General features: G+C 38.2%; 2 protein-coding genes and 1 long non-coding RNA gene across 4 annotated transcripts; 1 reads left to right on the top strand and 2 right to left on the bottom strand.

The window, feature by feature from the left end:
- Nucleotides 1-392: 392 nt before the first annotated feature.
- Nucleotides 393-11,188, bottom strand: LOC113676912 (uncharacterized). 2 transcript variants are annotated; one of them, XM_089211211.1, is made up of 7 exons: nt 11,033-11,188; nt 6,184-6,493; nt 5,966-6,046; nt 5,183-5,265; nt 4,764-4,833; nt 1,325-2,310; nt 393-798 (listed from the first exon to the last, which is right to left on the bottom strand). In XM_089211211.1, the coding sequence occupies exons 2-5, from the start codon at nt 6,464-6,466 to the stop codon at nt 4,822-4,824; spliced, it is 459 nt and encodes a 152-aa protein (XP_089067337.1). In that variant the 5' UTR covers nt 6,467-6,493; nt 11,033-11,188; the 3' UTR covers nt 393-798; nt 1,325-2,310; nt 4,764-4,821. The 2 variants fall into 2 exon arrangements, with proteins under 2 accessions (XP_089067337.1, XP_089067338.1); XM_089211212.1 differs by lacking the exons at nt 393-798; nt 1,325-2,310 and having other exon boundaries at nt 4,780-4,833; nt 5,788-6,046.
- On the top strand, nt 7,195-9,451 carry LOC149042596 (uncharacterized). Its single transcript, XM_089211210.1, has 2 exons — nt 7,195-7,788; nt 8,242-9,451. The coding sequence occupies exons 1-2, from the start codon at nt 7,706-7,708 to the stop codon at nt 9,449-9,451; spliced, it is 1,293 nt and encodes a 430-aa protein (XP_089067336.1). The 5' UTR covers nt 7,195-7,705.
- On the bottom strand, nt 8,640-10,995 carry LOC149042595 (uncharacterized). The gene is made up of 2 exons (XR_016188138.1): nt 10,321-10,995; nt 8,640-9,813 (listed from the first exon to the last, which is right to left on the bottom strand). It is a non-coding gene; the product is annotated as an uncharacterized LOC149042595 (long non-coding RNA).
- Nucleotides 11,189-22,223: the final 11,035 nt, after the last annotated feature.

Here is a 22,223-nt window from a genome sequence, read left to right as displayed (position 1 = left end):
GGAACAGTATGGAGAATACCTTTACTGATATTAAGGTGTAGAAGGTTAAGAGGTATGATGGACACTAATCATGTGCATTATTTCATCAGTTCACGGTACATTTTACGGTAGCTGGAGGCAAGGGTTTTTAAAGTATGAAATGATATGAAACAATTTGATATACAATTTGTGGAAAAATCGCACAATTATGAACAACATTGACTCTAAAAGTTCCTCAAATCGTCGCTGTCAAAGTCATAATTTGCATCAAGTAACATGCTTCGTGCACGCTTTTAGCTATATCTCTTTTTCACAGCATTATTCATGGTTGCTGCAAGTTTAGGGAAAACTCAGGGATATAAAAATTTCCTCAAGGTCAGGGAATATACATCTTTGAAAGAATTCTGGGAACATTTGAAGTAATTATCTTGCATTTTAATTGGACCCTTCATGATTATGTTACGTTTACAAAAATTGAGAGATAATATATACCCAACTTCTTCTGAAAGTTCTTATCCATAACTCTAGCTGTATGCATGTTTAACAGTCTGCTTTGGTGATAATCACTTCTTTCTATAGAAAGAAGTGATTATCACCAAAGCAGACTGTTAAACATTCAGTTTACAAGAATGAAAAAAATATATGCCCAACTTGTTATAATGATTAGCTATATATCATTATAAGAAGTTGGGCATATATTTTTTGCATGATGCACAGTGATTGGTTGCTGTCACATTCTGTACTAAATAAAATGATGAATACTACAGAAAGAGAGACCTGTTGTTAAGCTACTCTTCTTAACAAGATCCTCAAGGGTCTCTGCAAAAAATAAGCATGCAGTGTACTTTGCAGCCAGTTTGTGATGAAACCACTAGAAGACACAATTGATCTTGATGGCAGTTACATTATGCATTCCTCCATGATGAAAAGACTAAAAGACTAAAACTTAGTCCTAACTTATTCTCTTGAAGATACTAGTAAATTTGAAAATCCTAATAAAAGCCCCTACAACTTGAAAATCTTAAAAAATCCCCTACAATGTATCTTCAGTGCTCTTGCTTTCAGTGCTTCCTAATGATCACAACAGAGACAAAGCTGGAATAAATTGGGTAAAACTGACATGATCTTGTTACTGTTGGCCAAACAATTTGTCAACTAGAGATTCTTACATCAATCACTGTGTAACAGCTTGACAACTAATCTTCCATGGGCGGCATGCATGAAATGAAAAGATGATAATTATAAGTATAATTCACCAAATTTATCATCTGACTTCTGACTTTGTTGATTTGGTTGCTAATATTTGAAGTAAGTATATGTTTTCATCAGTTTAAACTTCTCTTACCTATTTTTCAATAGTTTAAAGAATATTTTCGCCAAATGAATCAAACAGAGCTTCGCACCATCATCCTCTCCATGGATAACAACAGTGAATCTGTTAGTGAACAACTCAACTGGATTCCAAATATCTTGAGCAGAGTATGCATCTAATTACCACCTTAAAAAGTTTTCTTTTAGATAATATAGTCATTACAGAATTACAGAAATACTCTCACTTATGAGCAGAGATTCTCAGTAAGTGTATTTGATTTTGACCTTTGGAACAGTTTTGATGCCAAAGGTACCTTCCCAGTGTTCACAAGGAAAACATCATTACCAGATTCATCCCAGTGATCTGAATAAAGAAATATTTAAAACTCCTTTCAGAAAAGATTATCATACCACAATTGACTTATTTTCTTTAACTACGTGAATTAAAAACTCAAGCCCTTGTGATTTCAATCACTTCCCACTTTTTTTGAAGAAAGAACTGACATCATATATGAATATGATGTGGGTTCTTTTCTCATAAGATGAGATAGTTCAAAAGCAATCTGAAGTACTTGAACCAGTATATCTGCATGGTTTGAAAAATTTTTGTTTAACAGTCAGATTTCCTTTTTACAATTCAACTGTAGTTCATTAATTAGAAGAAATCCTTAAACAAATTATGCATTAATTATCTCAACCCAGACAATCACACTACTTTTCATGGACTTTGCAGTTGAAATCTCATGCAATACAAAATGGTTAATATAAAAAAAAACCTTTCACCTTTAGGTATTTATTTATCATTCATAGGAAAATACTCATCAGATACAAGAGCTTACTGTCAGAAAAACCCTGATCATACCATTACTGAATTATTTTCTTAAACTACATGAATTAAAAACTCAAGCCCTTGTGATTTCAATCACTTACCATTTTTTGCAAAGGAAGAACTGACCTCATTTTTGTCCAAGGTAAGATGGGATTGTTCAAAAGCAATGCAAGGTACTCCAACCTGTGAGTCTACATGGGTTGAAAAATTTTTGTTTAACAGACAGATTTCCTTTTTAATTCAACTGTAGTTCATTAATTCGAAGAAATCTTTAGATGAGTAGCACAGTCACATAGCCATTTGCTGTAACATAGTTCAAAAATAACTATTTTTTTATTTTTTCACTTTTTATCACTTTTTGACTTTAATTTTGATCAAAATGTACATTGTAATCAATATCTGTAAATATTTTTATTATTTTGCATTAATAACACTAATTTTGGTATTACCCACAATCCCTTGTGGGCATGGCACATTTTTGGTTCTTCATAAAATCTTAAGAAAATCAATGTAAAAATGGAAAAAAAGAGGTTTTGTAATTATTAGTTCACATTGAAGCAATGATTTCCTCATTTTCTTTTAAAGGGAGTTTGTAAATAGACTTTCGTCCTCTCTTTCTGACGGGTAGGTCACTGCAAATGTGATGGACAGTAGCAGCATGTACAAACGCTTTCCGTTTTTCGTCAATTGTGAAGGTCATGTCATGAATGTTCTCCCTTATGTAAAAGTGCCCCTTAAGAACTCTGTCTCCTCTGTAATAATGACACTGATAGTCATCTGTGACATTACTGTCAAGTTCTTCAACTCCATCAGAAGTGACCTGAAGGAGATAGAAGTCGTAGACAGGATCATCTTCAGCGGCTATCGCAACTGTACTTCCCTTGCTGGCCAGGTCAGCTATGTAGGAAGCAGTATCATGGTCTAAAATTGGTGCTTCAGTTGCCTGTCGAGTGGTTGCCACATCACCCTCTCTGGTTAGCTCCACCGGCTTCCATTCATCAAGCCATGCCTTGTTAGGGCAGTTCTCTTTATCATTCACAATGCAACTGATGCAGTAACATGAGCGGTGTCGCACAAACACCTTTCCCTGCTGAGGGGTGGTTTTCACGCAATGCAGTTTTCTGACTCCTTTTAATTCTGTGAATTTGCGTCCAGCTTTATTCCTGACAACAGATCCCTCCCCAGAAGATGGTACAAAGCGGAAGATCCTGCGCTTTAGCTGAACTGACTTTGTTCTTGCTGAGAAGCTTGATGGTGCTAGCTGGGAAAAGTGCTGGACTAAGAAGTCGTGCATGCTTCGAGCACTGGTGATGGTAGCTGTTCTTCTGAGGACAGCTTGGCTGACTTTTTGCTTAACGTGAGAACCTGCAGCATCCTGTTCTCCCTTGGCATGTGAGGTTGAAAATCACGCAATACATTTCATTGTTATGCAATAATCTGCCCCTGCAAACTCTGTATGGACTCCCCTGTTACTGTCTGTGTAAACGAACCATGTGCTTTTAAAGAGAAGCTGCGAAAGAGCGGATTTCGTGAAGTTTTGGTGGTGTTTTTCGCCATATTCCTTCGTCACTTTCCTTCGTTACGGCTCATGAACACGGCAGCAATGGCGGAAAGTGTTTTCGCTTCGACCAAACGTAAATTTCTAGCGTTAGATCTAACGAAATGGGTTGAAACGTTCTGTAAATTTAGCTTAATACAAGCCCATTCCAGGAGAGGTGAGCTTGTTTACTCAACTTAACAAGAATCGCGTCTGGCAACGGATCTACTGGTGGATATGTGATGGAATTAAGCTCAATATGGCCGTTACGAAATGTGTTTCCGCGCGTTTTATTTTGATCTGGAAAACATTCTACTTGACGATTCAACTTCAGCGTTGGTTTGTAAATATTATGATGTATGCCCATTACATTTTTGTTATTAGTTTGTTGCTTACACAGTCGAAATTATCATTATTGCTAGTTTTGCACACTATGGTTGTTTTAATAGTTGCGAGCGTTACATTGTTCAGTGATAAGAACAGACGTTTATAACTTGCGTTAGAATAAACCATTCTTGTTGCAAATCATACTGCCTGTTGCTTTTGTCATAAACTACCAACGGCCAAAAAATAGTGGCCCCATGTGCGTTCTATATTGAGATATTTCATTGTTTTTCTTCCGTCTGATACATTTCATGTTACGCGTTACACCCAGAAATTCACGCATTTTCAGGAAATATTTATTTTTTACAATTTTCACTTTGTCGCAAACCTTGTTTTCTTTACACCAAAATGAAGTAGGATAACTAAGCTTATATTGTGGAAAGTGTGAGATTTAGAGGTTAAACTTTCCCGAAGATATTCGTTAGCAAAGGCACTTGAGTCCAAAATGGCGGCGTGACTGTGCTACTCATCTTTACACTAACTATACATTAATAATCTCAACCCAGACAATCACCCAACTTTTCACAGACCTTGCAGTTGAAATCTCATGCAATACAAAATGGTTAATATGAAAAAAAACCTTTTACCTTTAGGTATATTATCTATCGTTCATAGCAAAATACTCATCAGATACAAGAGCTTACTGTCACTAAAAACCCTGAGCATGATAGAATGTTATTGCCTTAAATTTGTCACCACAAAGATTGTTACATTACAATTTACCTTTCTCAGTATCCTCTGTTGTTAGTGTAACTACTGAAGACTTTCATCCCCATTTGAACTAGCAGGATTTCTATTCAAGAATAAAATCATTCCATCATTAATCAATGATCGGCCCATGTTGATTGAACTTCTTAACCACTGTCTTGATTGCTAAAAAGGTTAACTGTCTACATTATTCATTCTATATTTTACATTTCCCTTCTCATAAGCCTCGGGTGACTGTCGATTCGCCCACTGATAATTTAGGTTATCCTAAGGAAAATCAACAGCCACCACTAGCAGGAGGACATTCTTACATCATCCTTTGGCAAATGAAGGTGAAAACTAAAGCTTTGTAATAATTGAGTGAATATATAAACATTAGATGAATCAAAGGTTCTTTTATACCAAATGCAAGTTCCATTGAACTGTCTACTTACGATCTTCTTTCCACTGGGCTCAGGTGATGATGGGAACTGGGGAGGTTGATCAATAAGGGGGTCAGAGCTCTCCTGAACAGGCACTATAAAGAGGTCAAATGGTTGATAATTTGAATGTTTATTTTTATGTTCAGTAGATATGAAAATATTCACAGAAAATGTTTTGATTACTCCCCATGATAGAACATCAACTAATTTTCACTCATGGTGAGGTTTACACTGAGTCTACAGATGCATAATAATTGCAAATTACCCTTTCTTCAGCTTAACCCTATTTAACATGTTACTTCTCCCTGTAATATTCACACATTATCCAGCAGACAGGTAGTGAGAATACTCAAACTTAACTGGTAGAACTTTTTACCTTGATCTAACACCAAATACTCATAACTAATTTACAAGGAAATGAGTAGCAGCTAGTGGGGAGGATTAACATTCAGATATTTAAGTTAAAGGGTTAAAACACCAGCAAATTTTACAGAAGTTAACTATCCTAAATAAGTACAAATTGAGAGAATATTTCAATTGGAATGTACAAAAGGCTAACTGCAGCCCTTGGCTGAACTTATTGCAATAGAGCATACTGATTAAACAGCAGTAATTACCTTCTTGACTGGGGGCATCAAGTGCTGGTGATGCCTCATATTTCTGAGCTGGAACTGGAGTTCCTCCTTCAGGCTGAAAGACTGGGAGAATATTCCACCTGGGATACAAAAGGCTAATGGCAACCCTGGCTGAACTACTTGCAATAGAGCATACTCATTAAACAGCTGCAGTAATTACCTTCTTGACTGGGAGCATCAAGTGCTGGTGATGCCTCATAACTCTGAGCTGGAACTGGAGTTCTTCCTCCAGGCTCAAAGACTGTGGTAAGACAACAAGTTAGCTATCCTAAGTAAGTACATATTGAGAGAATATTCCACCTGAGATACAAAAGGCTAACAGCAGTCCTTGGCTGAACTACTTGCAATAGAACATACTCATGAAACAGCAGTAATTACCTTCTTGACAGGGGGCATCAAGTGCCTCATATTTCTGAGCTGGAACTGGAGTTCCTCCCTCAGGCTCACAGACTGCAGTAAGACTCTCACTTGGAGTCACTTCATTATAGGATGATGTCAAGATTCCACAGACATTTAATGATGATGCACTACTATTACCAAAATCTTTCTCTGACTGTTCAGTGCTGCTTGATACCCTTACAACAATGTCCCGCAAGCTTGATGTGGCTGCTTCTATTATGCTCCCAATGTAACAGTCAACCTGCTGTCCATCAATTTTCATTGACTCCCTAGAACTGGGAGCAGCATTCTGAAAGTAATAAATAATAATAAAGTCACCTAAGAAAAGTAAAGTAGAAACTATTACCCTAGTATTGATTCCTTTAGAGGTTCATATAGTTCATGTATGATTACACACTAAATCGTAATTCTTCAGAGTTCTGTTACAATATATAGACTGGCAAACCAAAAGCTGGTAAATCCTCATAGGTTCATGCATAGTAGACTCAAAGAGATTTGATAAGCAGGGTTTCAAACTAAGGAGAATCTAGTGCACTTTAGACAAGGTTAGTTGTATGTATCATTAGTTTGGGTTTTTTTAATTGATTTCCAAGTAACACTTTCAATATATAGCATAGCTTGGGATATTTTAGGTGCCCCTTTATTAGTGGGGAAAGGGGGGGGGGGTGGTATTCCTCCTCTGCTAGACATCATTTGACATGTGATCCAAGTCATTATCATCATCATCATCATCATCATTTTTCCTCCACCGCTCTAACATCCAGATTATGTGAACAATTTCGCCCAATTGGGGAATGTTTAAAATATGCTTAAAAGTGCGCCTTTGCAAAATGTAAAATAATCCAACTGCGCTCTTTCTTAAAAAAAGGTAGGTTACTGCATTTCTATGACAATGAGACCCTCACCGTACAAATAGGGTCCTTTCGACATTCTCGGACGCGTGTTCCTGAGAACTAGAAACCAACATGTGAACGAGGCTTAGAGGACAAAATGGATGCCAGCTCTGGTGCAGGCATCTTCAGCACTAAACCAGTTCCTTGGTTAAAAGAATATTTAAAACAAAGAGGCATTCAAAGCTCGGGAAAGCGCAAGAATGAACTAGTAGAACTTTGTGTAAAAAGTGAGGAGATAAAAGTCCCGAAAATCTCAGAAGAAGAAGAGCCAGTCGATCCAGCAATTTCAATGAAAGAGCAACTGAAAACTAACAATGAAGGGTACTTGGCCAATCCGTTGAACAAAGAAAATCAGGCTTTTGGTAAATGGACCCACAATTTTTCGGAAGTACCAGACTTTAGATTTCCTGATCTTTTTAATTATCTAGTGGGAAAGGATCCCGGGTATAACGCCGAAAGCCTAAAAAGTTACAAATCTCTTCTGGGATACAAGTTGTACTTCGATGGACACGTAGAAGACCTTTGTTACCATCCGCCACAATCTAGTGCCAGCAGTTACAGTTATTTTCTGTTTGCTGTAAAGCCAACTGAAAGGTCCAAGGCTGACGATGGGTCAGCAACATATAAGGGTTTTTTTTATTTTAAAGAAGGATGGAAGTGTGCATTCAGCCTACTGCCCATGCAAAGGAGGGTATGTATTTTCATTTACTCTTACTATAAGGTAATTAGCCTTAAGATGTACAATGAGCCAGAGTCATTTGAAATATATACGAGCTAAAAGTCTAAAATGAGAGATGTATGTTTACCTGTTATGATCAGCTGATGAATTGTTGGACTATTTTTAATGTTAATGTAAACAACATACAGATATGCTATATATGAAATACAATAATTAAAAAAACCCAGCTAACTAAATGAATAAATAAAAAATGAAACTTGTGTGATAATGTATCACTACTAACTTTCAAAGAAAAAAAATTAAGCTATTGGCTACATTTCAGTGTACCAAATGTTTCACTCTGCTATAAGATTAATATACAGAAAAAACAAGCAGATGACTGAAAATCACTTGCTTTTTTGATCATTTTATTTGTGTGAGGACAATGTTTAATAAATATCAGTCATCTTGGCCTCTATTTGATAGGGCAGATGGAGGTTGTCGCCACATAGCTGCAGCACTGTTTGATCTGGAAGCAAGCGTACGATTCAATGATCTCCAGTCATGTACATCAGGACAATGCATGTGGAAAAAGAAAGGAAAGAGAAATGAGGGAAGTTTGCCTATTCAGGAGCTACAAACAAATAGTGGTGGCTATGGTGTGACAGTAAAAGACTCTGCAAAGCCAAGAGATTTTAATCCACTTTGTATTCCTTATGACCCAGCTGAATTAGAACAACAGTTCAAAGCTGGGTTGCTGGAAACATTCCCAGGTTCTTCAGCTCTCCCTTTCTTACATTCAGCTGAAGAACCAGGGCAAACAGAGGAAGAAATCAGGGCTTTGATAAGTGATGATTTAAATGTCAGTAAACAAGAAAGTGTTCAAAGTGTTGATGTTTATTCAATGAGTGATTACGCTAAAGTGTTTGTTTCTGTTAATATTGAAAAAGTGACACCTACAGTCTCTACAGAACTTGCAACTGAGTTCCTTGAGTCTATTTCATTTAATGAAGCGCAAGCAGAAATGATCAACAAAAAGACTGTCAATCAATCCCAGTCCCAATTTTGGTTTGATCAAAGGGCAGGAAGAATTACAGCTTCCTCATTTTACACCGTGTGCCACCTCAGAGAGAGCACAGACAAGAGAAACACTGTGAAGCATCTTATGAATTACTGTCCAATTGCTGAAGATGCAATGCCAAAACAGTTAACATGGGGTCATGAAAAGGAAAAGAAAGCACTTGATCTCTACATTAAAAAACAAAAGAGAAACCATGAGAAGTTGTCAATAAAAAACAGTGGACTAATAGTAAACACACTATGGCCCTTCTTGGGAGCCAGTCCTGATGGTGTCAGGATTTGTGAGTGCTGTCAGAAGAAGTTAATTGAAATTAAGAGCATGTATGCAAAAAGAAATCTCCCTCCACAGGTTGCAGCTGAGGAGAAGCTCGTGTTTGTTGGTGACAAATATATACTAAAAAAAGAAACAAAATGGAACTATCAAATTCAGGGTCTGATGGGAATAACAGGGATTCATTGCTGTGATCTAGTTATTTATACCTTCAAAGGAATATTGATTGTCAATGTCAAGTTTGACAATGAGTTGTGGAACGAAATGCTTGAGAAGCTGAGAAACTTTTTCTTAAAATACATAGTTCAGGAACTCTTTCACCATGACATACTTAAATCATTATAAGGGACTATCATTGGTGGTGAATGCTGATCCTCAATGCTGGATAATTCCTCAGTGGGTCTAAAGAAGATTTTTGATATGTGTTATTAACCATTGACATAAACTGACTGTAATTGTTCAAAGTTACAAACTTATTGTGCTTCTCAGCTCACAAGGCAGCAGTAGTTATTTAGCCAGGGGTGGTAGCAAATTGCACAGAGCAGCACACACACTAAAAATGTTGTCAGCAATGGGCAGCATTGGAACAAGAAAGTTCCCTTGTAGAATTCTAAAGTCCTTAAGTCGTCCAATGGCACGTTCTACATGGATCCAAACACTGGCAATGGCACGGGTAGATTTTACTGCCTTCTTAGACAGTTGCTTTCCTGAGTAAAAAAAGAGATTTCAAATTAAGTAAATGCCAACTTGAGAAGCTACTGATAGAGAAGTACTTGCTGTTTTTCAGTCAAAGCTGTTTATGTTAAATATCAAAGCACCTAGAAAAGAGATCACCAATGATGGGAACTGCAGCCTTTATAAACATATTTGTGGGATTGAGTTAAAGTAATGGTTACATGTATCTCCCTGATGAGCAGCTTGCCTTAACCATTAATAAAAATACTGATAAGAATTTGTACCTGTTAAGTAACTTCAACTTCATTGTTACTACCAATTAGATATAGGTATGTTGCTATATCAGATTTTTTACCAGCCTAAGGAGACCATCTGTTTGCTTTTTCCATACCTTCTCTCATTCCTTCCCTCTGAAACTCCCTTTATCTAACTAAACCACTAAACTTTAAAGGGTGAGTTACCTTTGCAAATTGGTGGGATTTTAAGTGCTACATCTTAAGGCTAATTACCTTATAGTACGAGTAAATGAAAATGCATACCCTCCTTTGCATGGGCAGTAGGCTGAATGCACACTTCCATCCTTCTTTAAAATAAAAAAAAACCCTTATATGTTGCTGACCCATCGTCAGCCTTGGACCTTTCAGTTGGCTTTACAGCAAACAGAAAATAACTGTAACTGCTGGCACTAGATTGTGGCGGATGGTAACAAAGGTCTTCTACGTGTCCATCGAAGTACAACTTGTATCCCAGAAGAGATTTGTAACTTTTTAGGCTTTCGGCGTTATACCCGGGATCCTTTCCCACTAGATAATTAAAAAGATCAAGAAATCTAAAGTCTGGTACTTCCGAAAAATTGTGGGTCCATTTACCAAAAGCCTGATTTTCTTTGTTCAACGGATTGGCCAAGTACCCTTCATTGTTAGTTTTCAGTTGCTCTTTCATTGAAATTGCTGGATCGACTGGCTCTTCTTCTTCTGAGATTTTCGGGACTTTTATCTCCTCACTTTTTACACAAAGTTCTACTAGTTCATTCTTGCGCTTTCCCGAGCTTTGAATGCCTCTTTGTTTTAAATATTCTTTTAACCAAGGAACTGGTTTAGTGCTGAAGATGCCTGCACCAGAGCTGGCATCCATTTTGTCCTCTAAGCCTCGTTCACATGTTGGTTTCTAGTTCTCAGGAACACGCGTCCGAGAATGTCGAAAGGACCCTATTGAGTGTCAAGCAATTCGACAAAGAAACGGCCGCCATACTTAAGTGGACGTATGAAGGAAATGAACATGCAGCTGAAGATTGCTTTCCTCTCTATCGATCACTTAGAGTTCTCCTCCACGTTTTTGGACTGAAATACTCTGTCCAATACTCTCTAACACCCTCCTTTTGTAACGTCTACCAGACGATCGATTGTGATTCGTTAAAAAACTTCGCTATGTGTTAACCTTAAAATTTATTCCCTGCCCCTCCCCTGTAAAGACAGTGTTTTGAATCGTAACCAGGGTTCACGCCGTGCCCTGACACTTTCGCAGAGAAGCTTCCTTTCAAGCAAAGGGTGGCGATCGTGACTGGTATATTTATTGATGCAAAGAAAGTGTTCGAAACTGACAGGTGACCCCATTAGTTAGTAGGTTTAGAAGCTGTCGTTTCTCCTGAATCTCACAAAGTGCAGCTGAGAAAGTGAAACACGAAAACAAGCAGGCTAAATAAACAGACCGTACGTCTATGAGTTAAGACTTATTCACTTGACCGATCTTCATTTGAGAGACTTCGTGTATAATCCCATAAAGAGATAGATTCGTTCATGAAATTTATTTCCTATGCATAGCCTTATATAAAGATGTTCTTTTAGCTTGTAATGTAATTACCCGTATAAAAGATCACGTGACAACTCGGATTGCATGACCAACATAGGCGGAGTCACTTGTGACGATGACTGGAAACGCACAAAACTGGGGAATAGACTGGAGTCTCGATCGATAAATTTGTATATCATCTTTCACGTATTTTGCAGTCTATGAATTCCGGGATTTTAAGAGTTGTATTTGTCAAACAAAAGTTTAATAGATTCGCACGTGACTTACAGCTTTTATAGGAGAGTTTTTGTGACCAGCGGTCTGTTATTTGGACTACACCTCGTTTTCGTGTTTGTGACGAAATCAATAGATACTTGAGGGCTTCTAAGCACTCATTTTCATCTCAATTTCTTCCTCAAAAATTAGCAATTCAGAATGAACGAAACCTCGCTAGTAAACAAGTCTTTCTCCAACCAGTGAGCGCGCAAAAATACCGTACTATTACACGAATAGGAAAAAACCTTGTTCAGAAATTCCATCATGCAATGTTTTCCATAGTACTCTGTTGTCCTGAAAATATTTCGTTTTGTGCCTATCTCTTGTCTGCACTTACCTGATATCCTTTCCACTTTCTACAGTCAGATTTTTGACAACTTTGCTCATGAATGAAGAGCGCGCATTTTACTCTCATTTCACGCGTGAAAAGATCCACTTACCACGACAAAATCTTTCCGAATTCTCATTGTTCTTTACCACACAAAAGATCGAAACCTAGTCAGATTTGTTCTTACCATGCGCCATTTTGGACGACCGACAAGTCCACCTGAAGCGGTGCTATTCCGTCGATCTCTAGGACTATTGTTGTTGTTGCTGTTGTTGTTGTTGCCATGGTTGTGTTGTTGCTTTATTCGTACAAAAGACGCATTTTGATCATCTAAGACCTGTGCACCTTAATTTAGCAGAATTTTATGTTTATTAGTTGGCCGTAGCTGTCAATAAGTAAGAACAGGATTTCCTTGCACTTGCTTTGGTACCTGCCTTTTTGGAGTTTTTTGGTCCCCAGCTCCGTCTTTTTTTCCCATGCTCCGTGTTCATTTCAAACGGTCTCACTTTTCACTTGAGTTTTGGGGATATGAGTCCAATCGCAAAAAGGTAGTGAAAACATTTGCGAGATGCATAGAATTTGTTCAACGGGAAGCTAAGTGATCGCAAAAGTAACATTACAAACGCCGTGCAAAATATTGATTTTATTTCTGCTTCAATATTACTTTTAGCTGACCCTTTCCCGTTATTCAGCTATTTATTCTTGGCCTTAAATTTCCTTGCGTTTTCATCTGGTCCTTTATTTCCTACGCTTTGTCTCTTCGCTTCCTCTTCCAGCACATATGAATTCTTCTTTTTCCTCTCATTTAAAGACAACTTAACTTAATGTACGCAGGAGCCCAAAGGCTTGGCTCACGACAAATTCCGAATTTGTCCGACGAAATATAGCTAGGAGCTCATTTTAACCACCTCAAATACCCAAAAATAAACAATGAATAGTACTCACGTGGACAGGGTTAATCTCTTTGATTGCTTCCATCACTTTCTTGAATTTTCTTCCGAATGATTGTTGAAAGAGCCGAGCTCCAACCAACGGAAAGTTATAATCATGGGTTGCAATTTTCGCGCGTCGTGATGACGTAACAGACGAGATGATTAACTAATCAACAGATTAGCAAGTATACCTGACTTCTGCCTCGTTTTCAGGCGCCTTTGCACTGGTTTAGGAAAGCGCGGGAAACTGCCCGAGTGCGCAGACTGCTAGATAGGTGAATATCGACAGATTTTAATAAACGTTCGCCCATAGACTGCTTCAGGCTCTCATTTAGTCGAAGCGATTGCTAAAGCAGATGGACAGGTCCAAGAAACGAGACTGAGAAAGATCAGGAGCTTGTCAGGAAATATAAAGGGGTGCGTTGTTCCGCAGGTAAACCGGTCGAGGGCTGTCGGTTACTTTGGCCACCACGATGCGCTGACCACTGACCGAGAATTTAGCACAGACTTCTTCGCAAATGAAAGGTTCTGGATGGGAGAATGACAAAGATCGGGAGTTTTCCAGGAAATGATGAAAAGAGCGCGTCCTCCCCCAAGAAAACCAAGTCTTCAACTGCTCGAAATCAAGCTGTCTTGTCGTCGATGCTTAGTTTGCTTGCGAACATATGAAAATGAGAAAAACATAGGAGTGCTAAGTTCTGCTTCGTACGTAGCGTACGAACATTCCTCGGCAAAAGTAAGCTAATGAGTAATTAAGTAATTTTTGGCTACAAGTTCATTACCAAATTTGACGGACAGGCAATGAAAAGACAAAAAGTGACTAAACTGGATTGAAGCTTTGATATCACAACAAATTGTCGATATCAAAAAACATGGAAATATATTTAGGACATAAGTTATGAATGACCTCATACGCCAATCACAGCGACCAGAAAACTCGCGCCACTCTTTCTACCAATCAGGAACAAAAATTAAACCAATCACCACTTGGTCCTTCACCTTTTCCCGCGCTTCAGGTAATTTGGTTGGTTTTACTTTGAGTTCTCATCTTCAAGGCATTTGCCGTTCATCTTATTTGCCGTCGTAGTTTCGTTTTACGATATTTTGTTGAAAAGCGTTATATTTTGTAATTCATCGAGATTTACCGATCTTTCTCAATTTATTGAGATAAAATGTATCAAAATGTTCGCGCGGGAGGATTGTTGATTGTTGCCATGATTTTCAGTTTGCAAGACGCCTAATGCAAAGCGCTGACTGAGGATATTTCCTGCCGTCGTTTACCTTTGTCTATATTAAAAGTTATATTATATTAGAAGTTTTCAATTTTTTAAAGTTAAAGAATACATTTTCTTAACTGTTATGCTTGTTTCATTAACATTAACTTAAAAAAGGTTATCCTGAATCTAATTCTAGAAAGCCATCTTGCCGACATTTTTACCAGATATCTAGAGGTTTGATTTTTGCCTTAAAAACATCTTATTTCCTTTTCACCCGAGGTCGCACGAGTCAGCGCATTGCGAATGATTGCATCATTGCATGATGGGAACAAAAACTGCTCGTTAGACACAAACCTTACATTCTACTGAAACTAGAGACTCCTTTAGAGATTGAGCTAAGTGTTGAAAGAGTAGCGTTAAAATTGTAGCAATAGGTTCAGACTTTAAAAGCAAAACCAATGAAGCTAGTTTACCTTTTGACAAGTGGTAGTGACCCTACGAATTAAGAAAACGGAGAGGTGGATCAAATGAATGATTCTGATTTCCTTTCCATTTTCAACTTTGAGTTAAATCAGGGTGATCCAATTTCGAATTGCCTATGTATCGAGTTGCTCAGGGTAAAATCGTGTAGGCAAGAGTTCAAGAAGGGATGAAACAAACGATGAGAAACACGAGGAGATCAGTAGGTGGAGTTCCAGTTTGTTTCAGAAAAATCCAGAGGTTTTTGAGTCGCCACTCTTCGTTATTATCAACTACAAAGCCAGTCATCTGATCATGGTAGTTTACTGTTGCTGCACAATCCCTTCTAATGCTGCGCTCAGTTGCCAACGTATCCCACGGAATCGCCTTTAGTTGTTTTGCTTAAACAACATTTTTACTAGACTAAAACTCCATCGTGAGTCCCTTTCTAACAATACAGGCCTTTTTTTGCTGGTATTCAAATTAAACTTTTTCCAAATTTCTTTTACTCTACGCACAATACTTTGGCGTACGCAACTGTTCACGCCAGAGAAATTTTTCGCCACAAATCCAAATCTGAGAGTCTTAGTGGGGTTAACCGCTATTCGTAAAACAGCCATAAATTTAAGCCGTTAGGCGAAAAAATTGACACATTTTAATCGTCCGTCGTAAAAAAAAGTTTACTGTAACCGATAGCCGTAAAAGCCATCACCCCATTGAGGCCCTCAAACCGTGTTTGTTGCAGTAAAAACTCTATCTACCTCCTTTGTCTACTTAAATCTTTTTCTAATCAGCTTTTCCAAAATTCGTCGGCACCAATTATAAAAGTAAAACAGTAAAAATCCAACAATATTGATCGATCCTTCCAAGAGCTCTCATCCCACTCCAACAACATTTCAAAAAAGACAACGAATTGAGAAGCATATCGGATCTGGTACATTGTGACATGATGGCTTATCTGACGAAAGATGTCAAGGCTGTAGTTGGAACCGAGTCACCTCACAAATATGTATTGAGTGTTAGGTTTTGTTAAAGAGTTGGACTATGTACTTCATTAATGGTTATTATCAACTGTTACGTTGAGAACTCAAGTTGCGCTATTCAAAGATTGATTTAAAGATCCTCGTTAATTATACTAGTAGATTTCATGTTATTTTAAGTTGATTAAACAAAGTTGTGGGTTACAGAATTTGATCAAACAGACAAAAAGCGTTTGGTTAGATTTGCAATTCATGTTAGCACTGATAAGGAAATAATTTGCCTTCAAATTTTCCTACTGTAATCGAAAGTCACACGGTGGCTTTCAATGCCAATTTAGGAGTTCTGATCGAAATTGGTTGCTCAGTGGAGGCATGAGCAAATGCCCCAATCTTTGGACTTGGTCAAAACCAGGTTAAGTTCCTTTTACTCTAGGGCGAGGATAGGAAAGAAATGAAATGGACAAGTTAAATCAATTCAATTTTCCTGAAGTCTGATCGATAAATAATATAACCCAGTGGATTTAATTTACAGATGGCATTTATGTCTGTCACAGGAACTTGTATTTCATTCTGTATCATCAGATTTGAGCATTATCAACCCACCCGATTCCGCCTGGTTTTCTCGTGCACGTTGAGTTTTTTTTCAGTATACGGTCATCGTGACTTCTTCGGAGCAGATTGTTATTGACATTACAAAACGTCATCCGACAAAGACAAGAAAACCATGTGTGACATTTTCACCAAATGTACCGAATGCTGCAAAATCATCGAACACCCCCGGAAGAAGAAAAACAAAGGAGGAAAAAAACACAGATGCGTTGTCACTCGATGTCCCGTATGCCAAGATGACGTAGATATCAGAACCTACAAATGTTTCATTCAACCTGCCAAAGAAGAGGAATGACCTCGACGCTTTAAAGAAGAACGAAATGCTCGCATCAAACGATTACAGCGTCAAGGCATCCCTATGTCAGCGATGGATCCTGATGAATTAGATTTCAAAGATCCACTCATCTTTGTCTATGCTGATTACGAAGCGATGCAATCAGCTGATGGTGAACATCGACCTATTATGGTATGTTGCGAAACAGCTCAGGAGGACCATACACGTGTATTTTACGGCCAACATTGTTCTCAAGACTTCTTAGCATTTCTAGATCAATTAGCTATCAATGAAGACGAATTCGAACGACCTGTCATTGTCATGTTTCACAACCTGTAAGGTTATGACAGTATGTTTATTCTACAAGAACTGTACAATCAACATCGTCTGGTGGAAAATCAAGTCTGTGTCGGCATCAAAGTCCGTCACGACTGGCCCTATCACCTTCAAGGACTCTTTTTGTTTTCTACCTTTTTCATTAGCTTCATTTCCTAAAGCTTTTGAATTGGTAGACCTCAAAAAAGGATTTTTTCCACATCTGTTTAACACACCCGAGAACCAATCTTATGTAGGACTGATCCCACCCAGCGACAAGTTGGTATCAAGACCAGGTGCGACGAAGAGTACTGCATTTCTGATGTCAAGTTATTGAAAGCGGGCTGCCAAAAATTTCGAGAAGAATTTTCTCAAGAGGCGCAATTTGATCCTATGGAGAAATGTATCACGATTGCGAGTGCCTGTAATTTGTATTGGCAAAGACATCATCTGAGTGCTGATTATATTGCTGTGGAACCAGCGAGTGGATGGCACGGTGCTCGTAATAATTAATTTTCGAAAGCTCTGAAATGGTTGAAATGGGTGGATATACACTTCGAGAAGAAGAATGCAACAGTGGTTTACCCACCAGAAGGGAAGATCGCGTGACGCATGCAGGGAATTGCGGGGAACACACGATTACGACACCCACGCGTGTGTGTTACGTGGATGGTTTCGACCCTGTGACCCAGACCGTGTACGAATTTCTTGGCTGTGTATGGCATGGTTGTCCTTGCTGCCACCTAAACCACAGATTAGTTCCTAAAGTGCATCTAGATCATTCCATGGAAGAAGTGTATGACGTGACCTGTGCCAAAGCCACTTTGTTACACTTGATGGGTTTCACCGAAGTGAAAATGTGGGAAAGTTTTTGGGATGACCTCTCCAAACACGACCCGCTATTGATACAGTTTCTTCACACCTTGGAAATTGTAGAGCCCCTAGAGCTGCGTCATACATTTTACGGTGGAAGGACCGGCGCTACATGTTTGTACCACAAGACCAATGAAGCCTAGGGAGAAAAAGTACATTACATCGATGTGACTTCTGAATATCCGTGGGTGAACAAATACAGAACTTATCCCGTGGGACATCCACAGATTTTAACAAGTCCTCAGACCACTGATCTATCAGATTATTATGGCATCGCCAAAGTGGATATTGTAACACCAGAAGAATTGTTCAATCCTGTCTTACCCTATCGAAGTGGAGGAAAATTGACTTTTCCGTTATGCCGGTACCTGTGTGGAACAACAACAAGCAAAACTGATGCTCGACCGCCGATGGAACTGTACTCACACCCATCAAGAACGCCTCATCCGCAGTACGTGGTGTACACCTGAAATGAGTACAGCCGTGTAAAAAGGGTACCGAATTGTGAAAATTCATGAAATCTGGCATTTTCCCAAAGACCAGCGTGTGGAAGGATTGTTTACCGGGTATGTGGATACATGGCTAAAATGAAACAAGAATCAAGCAGGCGGCCATCTCATGTAGGCACCCTAGAAGAGTTGCAGAATTACATTAACCAATATGAAGCGCATGAAGGTATCCAAATGGAACCAGGAAAAATTGTGAAGAATGCAGCCAAAGTTCATTAGCCAAACTCATGATGAACTCATTCTGGGGTAAATTTGGAGAATAGCTCAATAAACATGCGGTGGAATCAGTCACAGCGCCTCGCGAATTGTTTGAATATTTAAATAATTCATTGGTGGTCATTCGTGCGATTCGCATCTTTTCAGAAGATGGCTTAGAAGTGGTGTTTAGCTACGTGGACGAAGACGCTTCGAAAGGTAAGTAAATCAATATTTTTATCGCCGCCTTTTAGTTTACGACCATTCAAGCCCGCTTGAAATTATACCGTTATCTAGATCCCTTACGAGATTAAGTCCTCTACTACGACGCAGATTCTGTCATTTTCTCATATAAACCCGGCAAAACCACGATCACATTAGGCGATTATCCTGGTGATATAACCAGTGAATTGAACGAGGATGATTACATAACTGAGTTTGTATCGGGTAGTGCCAAAAATTACGGATATCTCACCAAACAAGGCAAGTCTTGCTGTAAAGTACATCGATTTACTCTGAATTATCGTGGAAGTTGGTACCTGAGTTACGAAGTTATGAAACAAAACGTCTTGGAGGAAATTACAGATCCTTTGGATGAAGAATGAGGAACCGTACCCGTGACCAACCCTTATTTCTTTGCTCAGGAAACCAAAACAAAGAAAATTAAGACTGTCGAGCGTATCAAACAGTACGGTTTAGTGTTTGACAAATGGGTGATTGACAAAGACACTTTTATGTCTTATCCGTACAGATATAAAAGGTTGTAAGTTTAGTGACGTCCATTAGTAAATCATAAGAACCCGGAGAAAGAGAAAGACAAGGAAACTACAAAGAGGAGGTGCGGCGACGAGTATTGTCAAAAAAATATTACAGTGGGGTCCCACCACAACAGACAAAATTGCCAAAGGTTTAAGCATGTTGTTATTGTGTCCATCTCCATCGTTCGGTGCCTTAGGTAGACTTTTAGCCAAACAAGTGTTTAAAGGTGTAGAAGACAATGTCATACATTATCAAAAGAGAAAAAACACATGGACACGGTATTTGTAATCAATAACGATTGATGCCATGATCCCCTCGATCCAAGCATTTTTTCAAAAATGTGCCTGATCCAAAGAATTGATAACGTTTCTCCTTAGATGAAGAATAAGGATGAAATTCCACTCCTAATTTTCCAATCCAGTTTTAAATGTCAAATTTGCCTCCTCTCTGTCTTTTTTTGGTGGAGCCTTTCTTTTGGTTCTTGTTTTCTTAGAATTCCTCATGGTCTTTTTCCAGTTGTCTTCTCAAGGGTTTCGTAAAGTGGCCTCTTCGCCTTCTTTTAACCAATCCAATTCTGTCTTGCATTTGACTTTGGTGGGTTGTTTACCCATTTTTATACTCTTAAAGAAGGTTTCTAATTGCTATCGATAATCATCCATTAGAGATCGAAAGTTTGAGGGAGTAGGTCTTTTCTTCGTAGATGAGGTGCCAGGTGTGGGTTAGACTCGTTTCTTCATGCACGCTGGTATTTTAAGGGTCCCAGGAGTTGGAATTTCCTTCTTGGGTGTCTTGAGGGATGCAATGTCATCTTGCAGTTTCTTCTTCTGTTTCTTTGCCTTGCGTTTGAGTAAATTGTCCACAATTTCTAACTAGCGATAACCAAAAAAATGTATTATTGTCCTTAGTACCTGGACATGCATCTAACAATAAACAACCAACGACAATGAGTTAATACAAATTGTTGGGCCATGACCAAAGCATAGAGTATGATAAGGTAATTTTAGGACGAGAAAGTCAGATGTATTCATACTTCTTTCATTAAACAACCTCAATGGACCCCTTAAATTTAAGGACCTATAATCTGAAAATGTGCAATTAGACATTGGACGCTGGAAGGCGTATCCTACACTCGCTGACTTGTCAGACCTACAAAGTGAAAACTTAAGATTTCAACCCTTTGAGCCCAATGACGTGTCTACACCTACTGATTATCGACTGATATTTTAAAGAGAAAGTCAAAGCTAATCACTCATTGGGCTTAAATTATACTGAAACAGTCAATCATCGAGGAAAAAGGTCTTACCCTATATGTACGTGCAAAGTTTAAGACCAGGGTATCAAATGAGAAGTTCCCAAAAATAGAAAAGAATATCTTTAAACATGCAATTTAACATCAAATGGAACAGTTACAATGACTTTCTTGTTACCATTTGGAGTTTTAAGATCATAGTACAGATCAGTCACAACACAAATGCTGTCAATCCTTGACACTGGCATGAATGCTCCGACACATTCAACTTTGAATGATGGCAAACATACTTGAATGGGCAAACCACAATATAACCCTGAGTGTGGGTGGACTTTATACCAATGAACACTAGCCAGCAGTTATGGGAAGTCTATAGTTTCACCACTTGGGGATCAAATGGTAACAGTGTGCTGAAAGAAATACTGTATGATTCCTGTGTATAAAGAAGGAATCATTTTATTCTACATTCTAAATAAGATTGTTCTTACTCGTTACACTCCAAAAAAAGTTCATAGAAGATAATTACTTAAGGCCCTCACCACCATTACCTGGCGATGCATTTTTGCATCCTATCATGCCATTTTTTCCCAGCTATGCAAGTTTCAATTGCCTTTATCATATATCAACAAGAAACTAAGATATAGACTGAATCCCAATAAGGCAGAACCCAGAAGCCTTTGCAGACTTTTTCCACGCCATTTCGAAAAAACTACCCACTCTTATAATGCAACACAGAAGGGGCATAAAATCTAAATTGCATATGTAGCAAATGTTTGTTTCCTTTTTCTGACTGGTAGTTGTATTCAAGGTTTGAAATTGTTGGTCTCAGTTCCTAGTAACTCAGTGACCATTTTCTTAAATTCATGATGTAATACTTTATACACTGTCATACATTACAAATTTAAAATATTAGATTACTTAGAACACTGAGAAATAGTACAAATGAAGCACCAGGAGGCTAATTAGCTGCTAAGTTTTCAAGACAGCTTCCATTTCACTTAAGTTGCGTAAATTTATCAAATGAGGGAGAAAAGAACTACACTTAAAGAAAATAGTAATCATGATAATGATAATGATGAGGTAGATATTAAGGCAAATGTTCAGAATGTTGCTCAGAGAAATTGAAGATTTTAAGTTATAATAATTCTAGAAGGACTTTGTCACAAAGATATAGTTCCTATATAGACTACTGCACTTAACGCACTTAAGGTTTACATAAATTTTTCTGGGAAGCATATCCCTTGTGAACTAAATTCCCAGTTTTCTGGGAATTCCTAGGAATTCTCAAAAATTCCCAATTATGCAAATAACCCTTGCAAACTAGGTTTTTAGAACCAGAGTTGTTACGGTTGGAAATTCCCAGTCTGAATTTACCATGAAAATTCACACCTCTATTCCTAGGAATTCCAAAATCCATTTCGCAAGGGATCTGTTGTATCCGTGAATACTACTTGCATATTGAAAATGGTTTTGGAAGGGATCCACTTAGGCAGGCCTTTGTGTCATGGATGTAAAAACTTTTCATCAAATTTGTTTATTAATAGTACAACTATATCCATCTCTTAAATCTGCAAAGGGCATATACATGACTGACAGTGTATAACAAACAGCATCTACTTCTCTTTGTTCACTTTTACAAAGTTATTTTTCACTTAATCATTTCGATTTTTTTAATCTTT

The sequence above is a fragment of the Pocillopora damicornis genome, chromosome 7 (assembly GCF_964200805.1).
Source record: "Pocillopora damicornis chromosome 7, jaPocDami1.2, whole genome shotgun sequence".
NCBI classification, from domain to species: Eukaryota; Metazoa; Cnidaria; class Anthozoa; order Scleractinia; family Pocilloporidae; genus Pocillopora; species Pocillopora damicornis.
The sequence above is the reverse complement of the archived record's forward strand: the minus strand, read 5'-3'. Positions and strand labels throughout refer to the sequence as shown.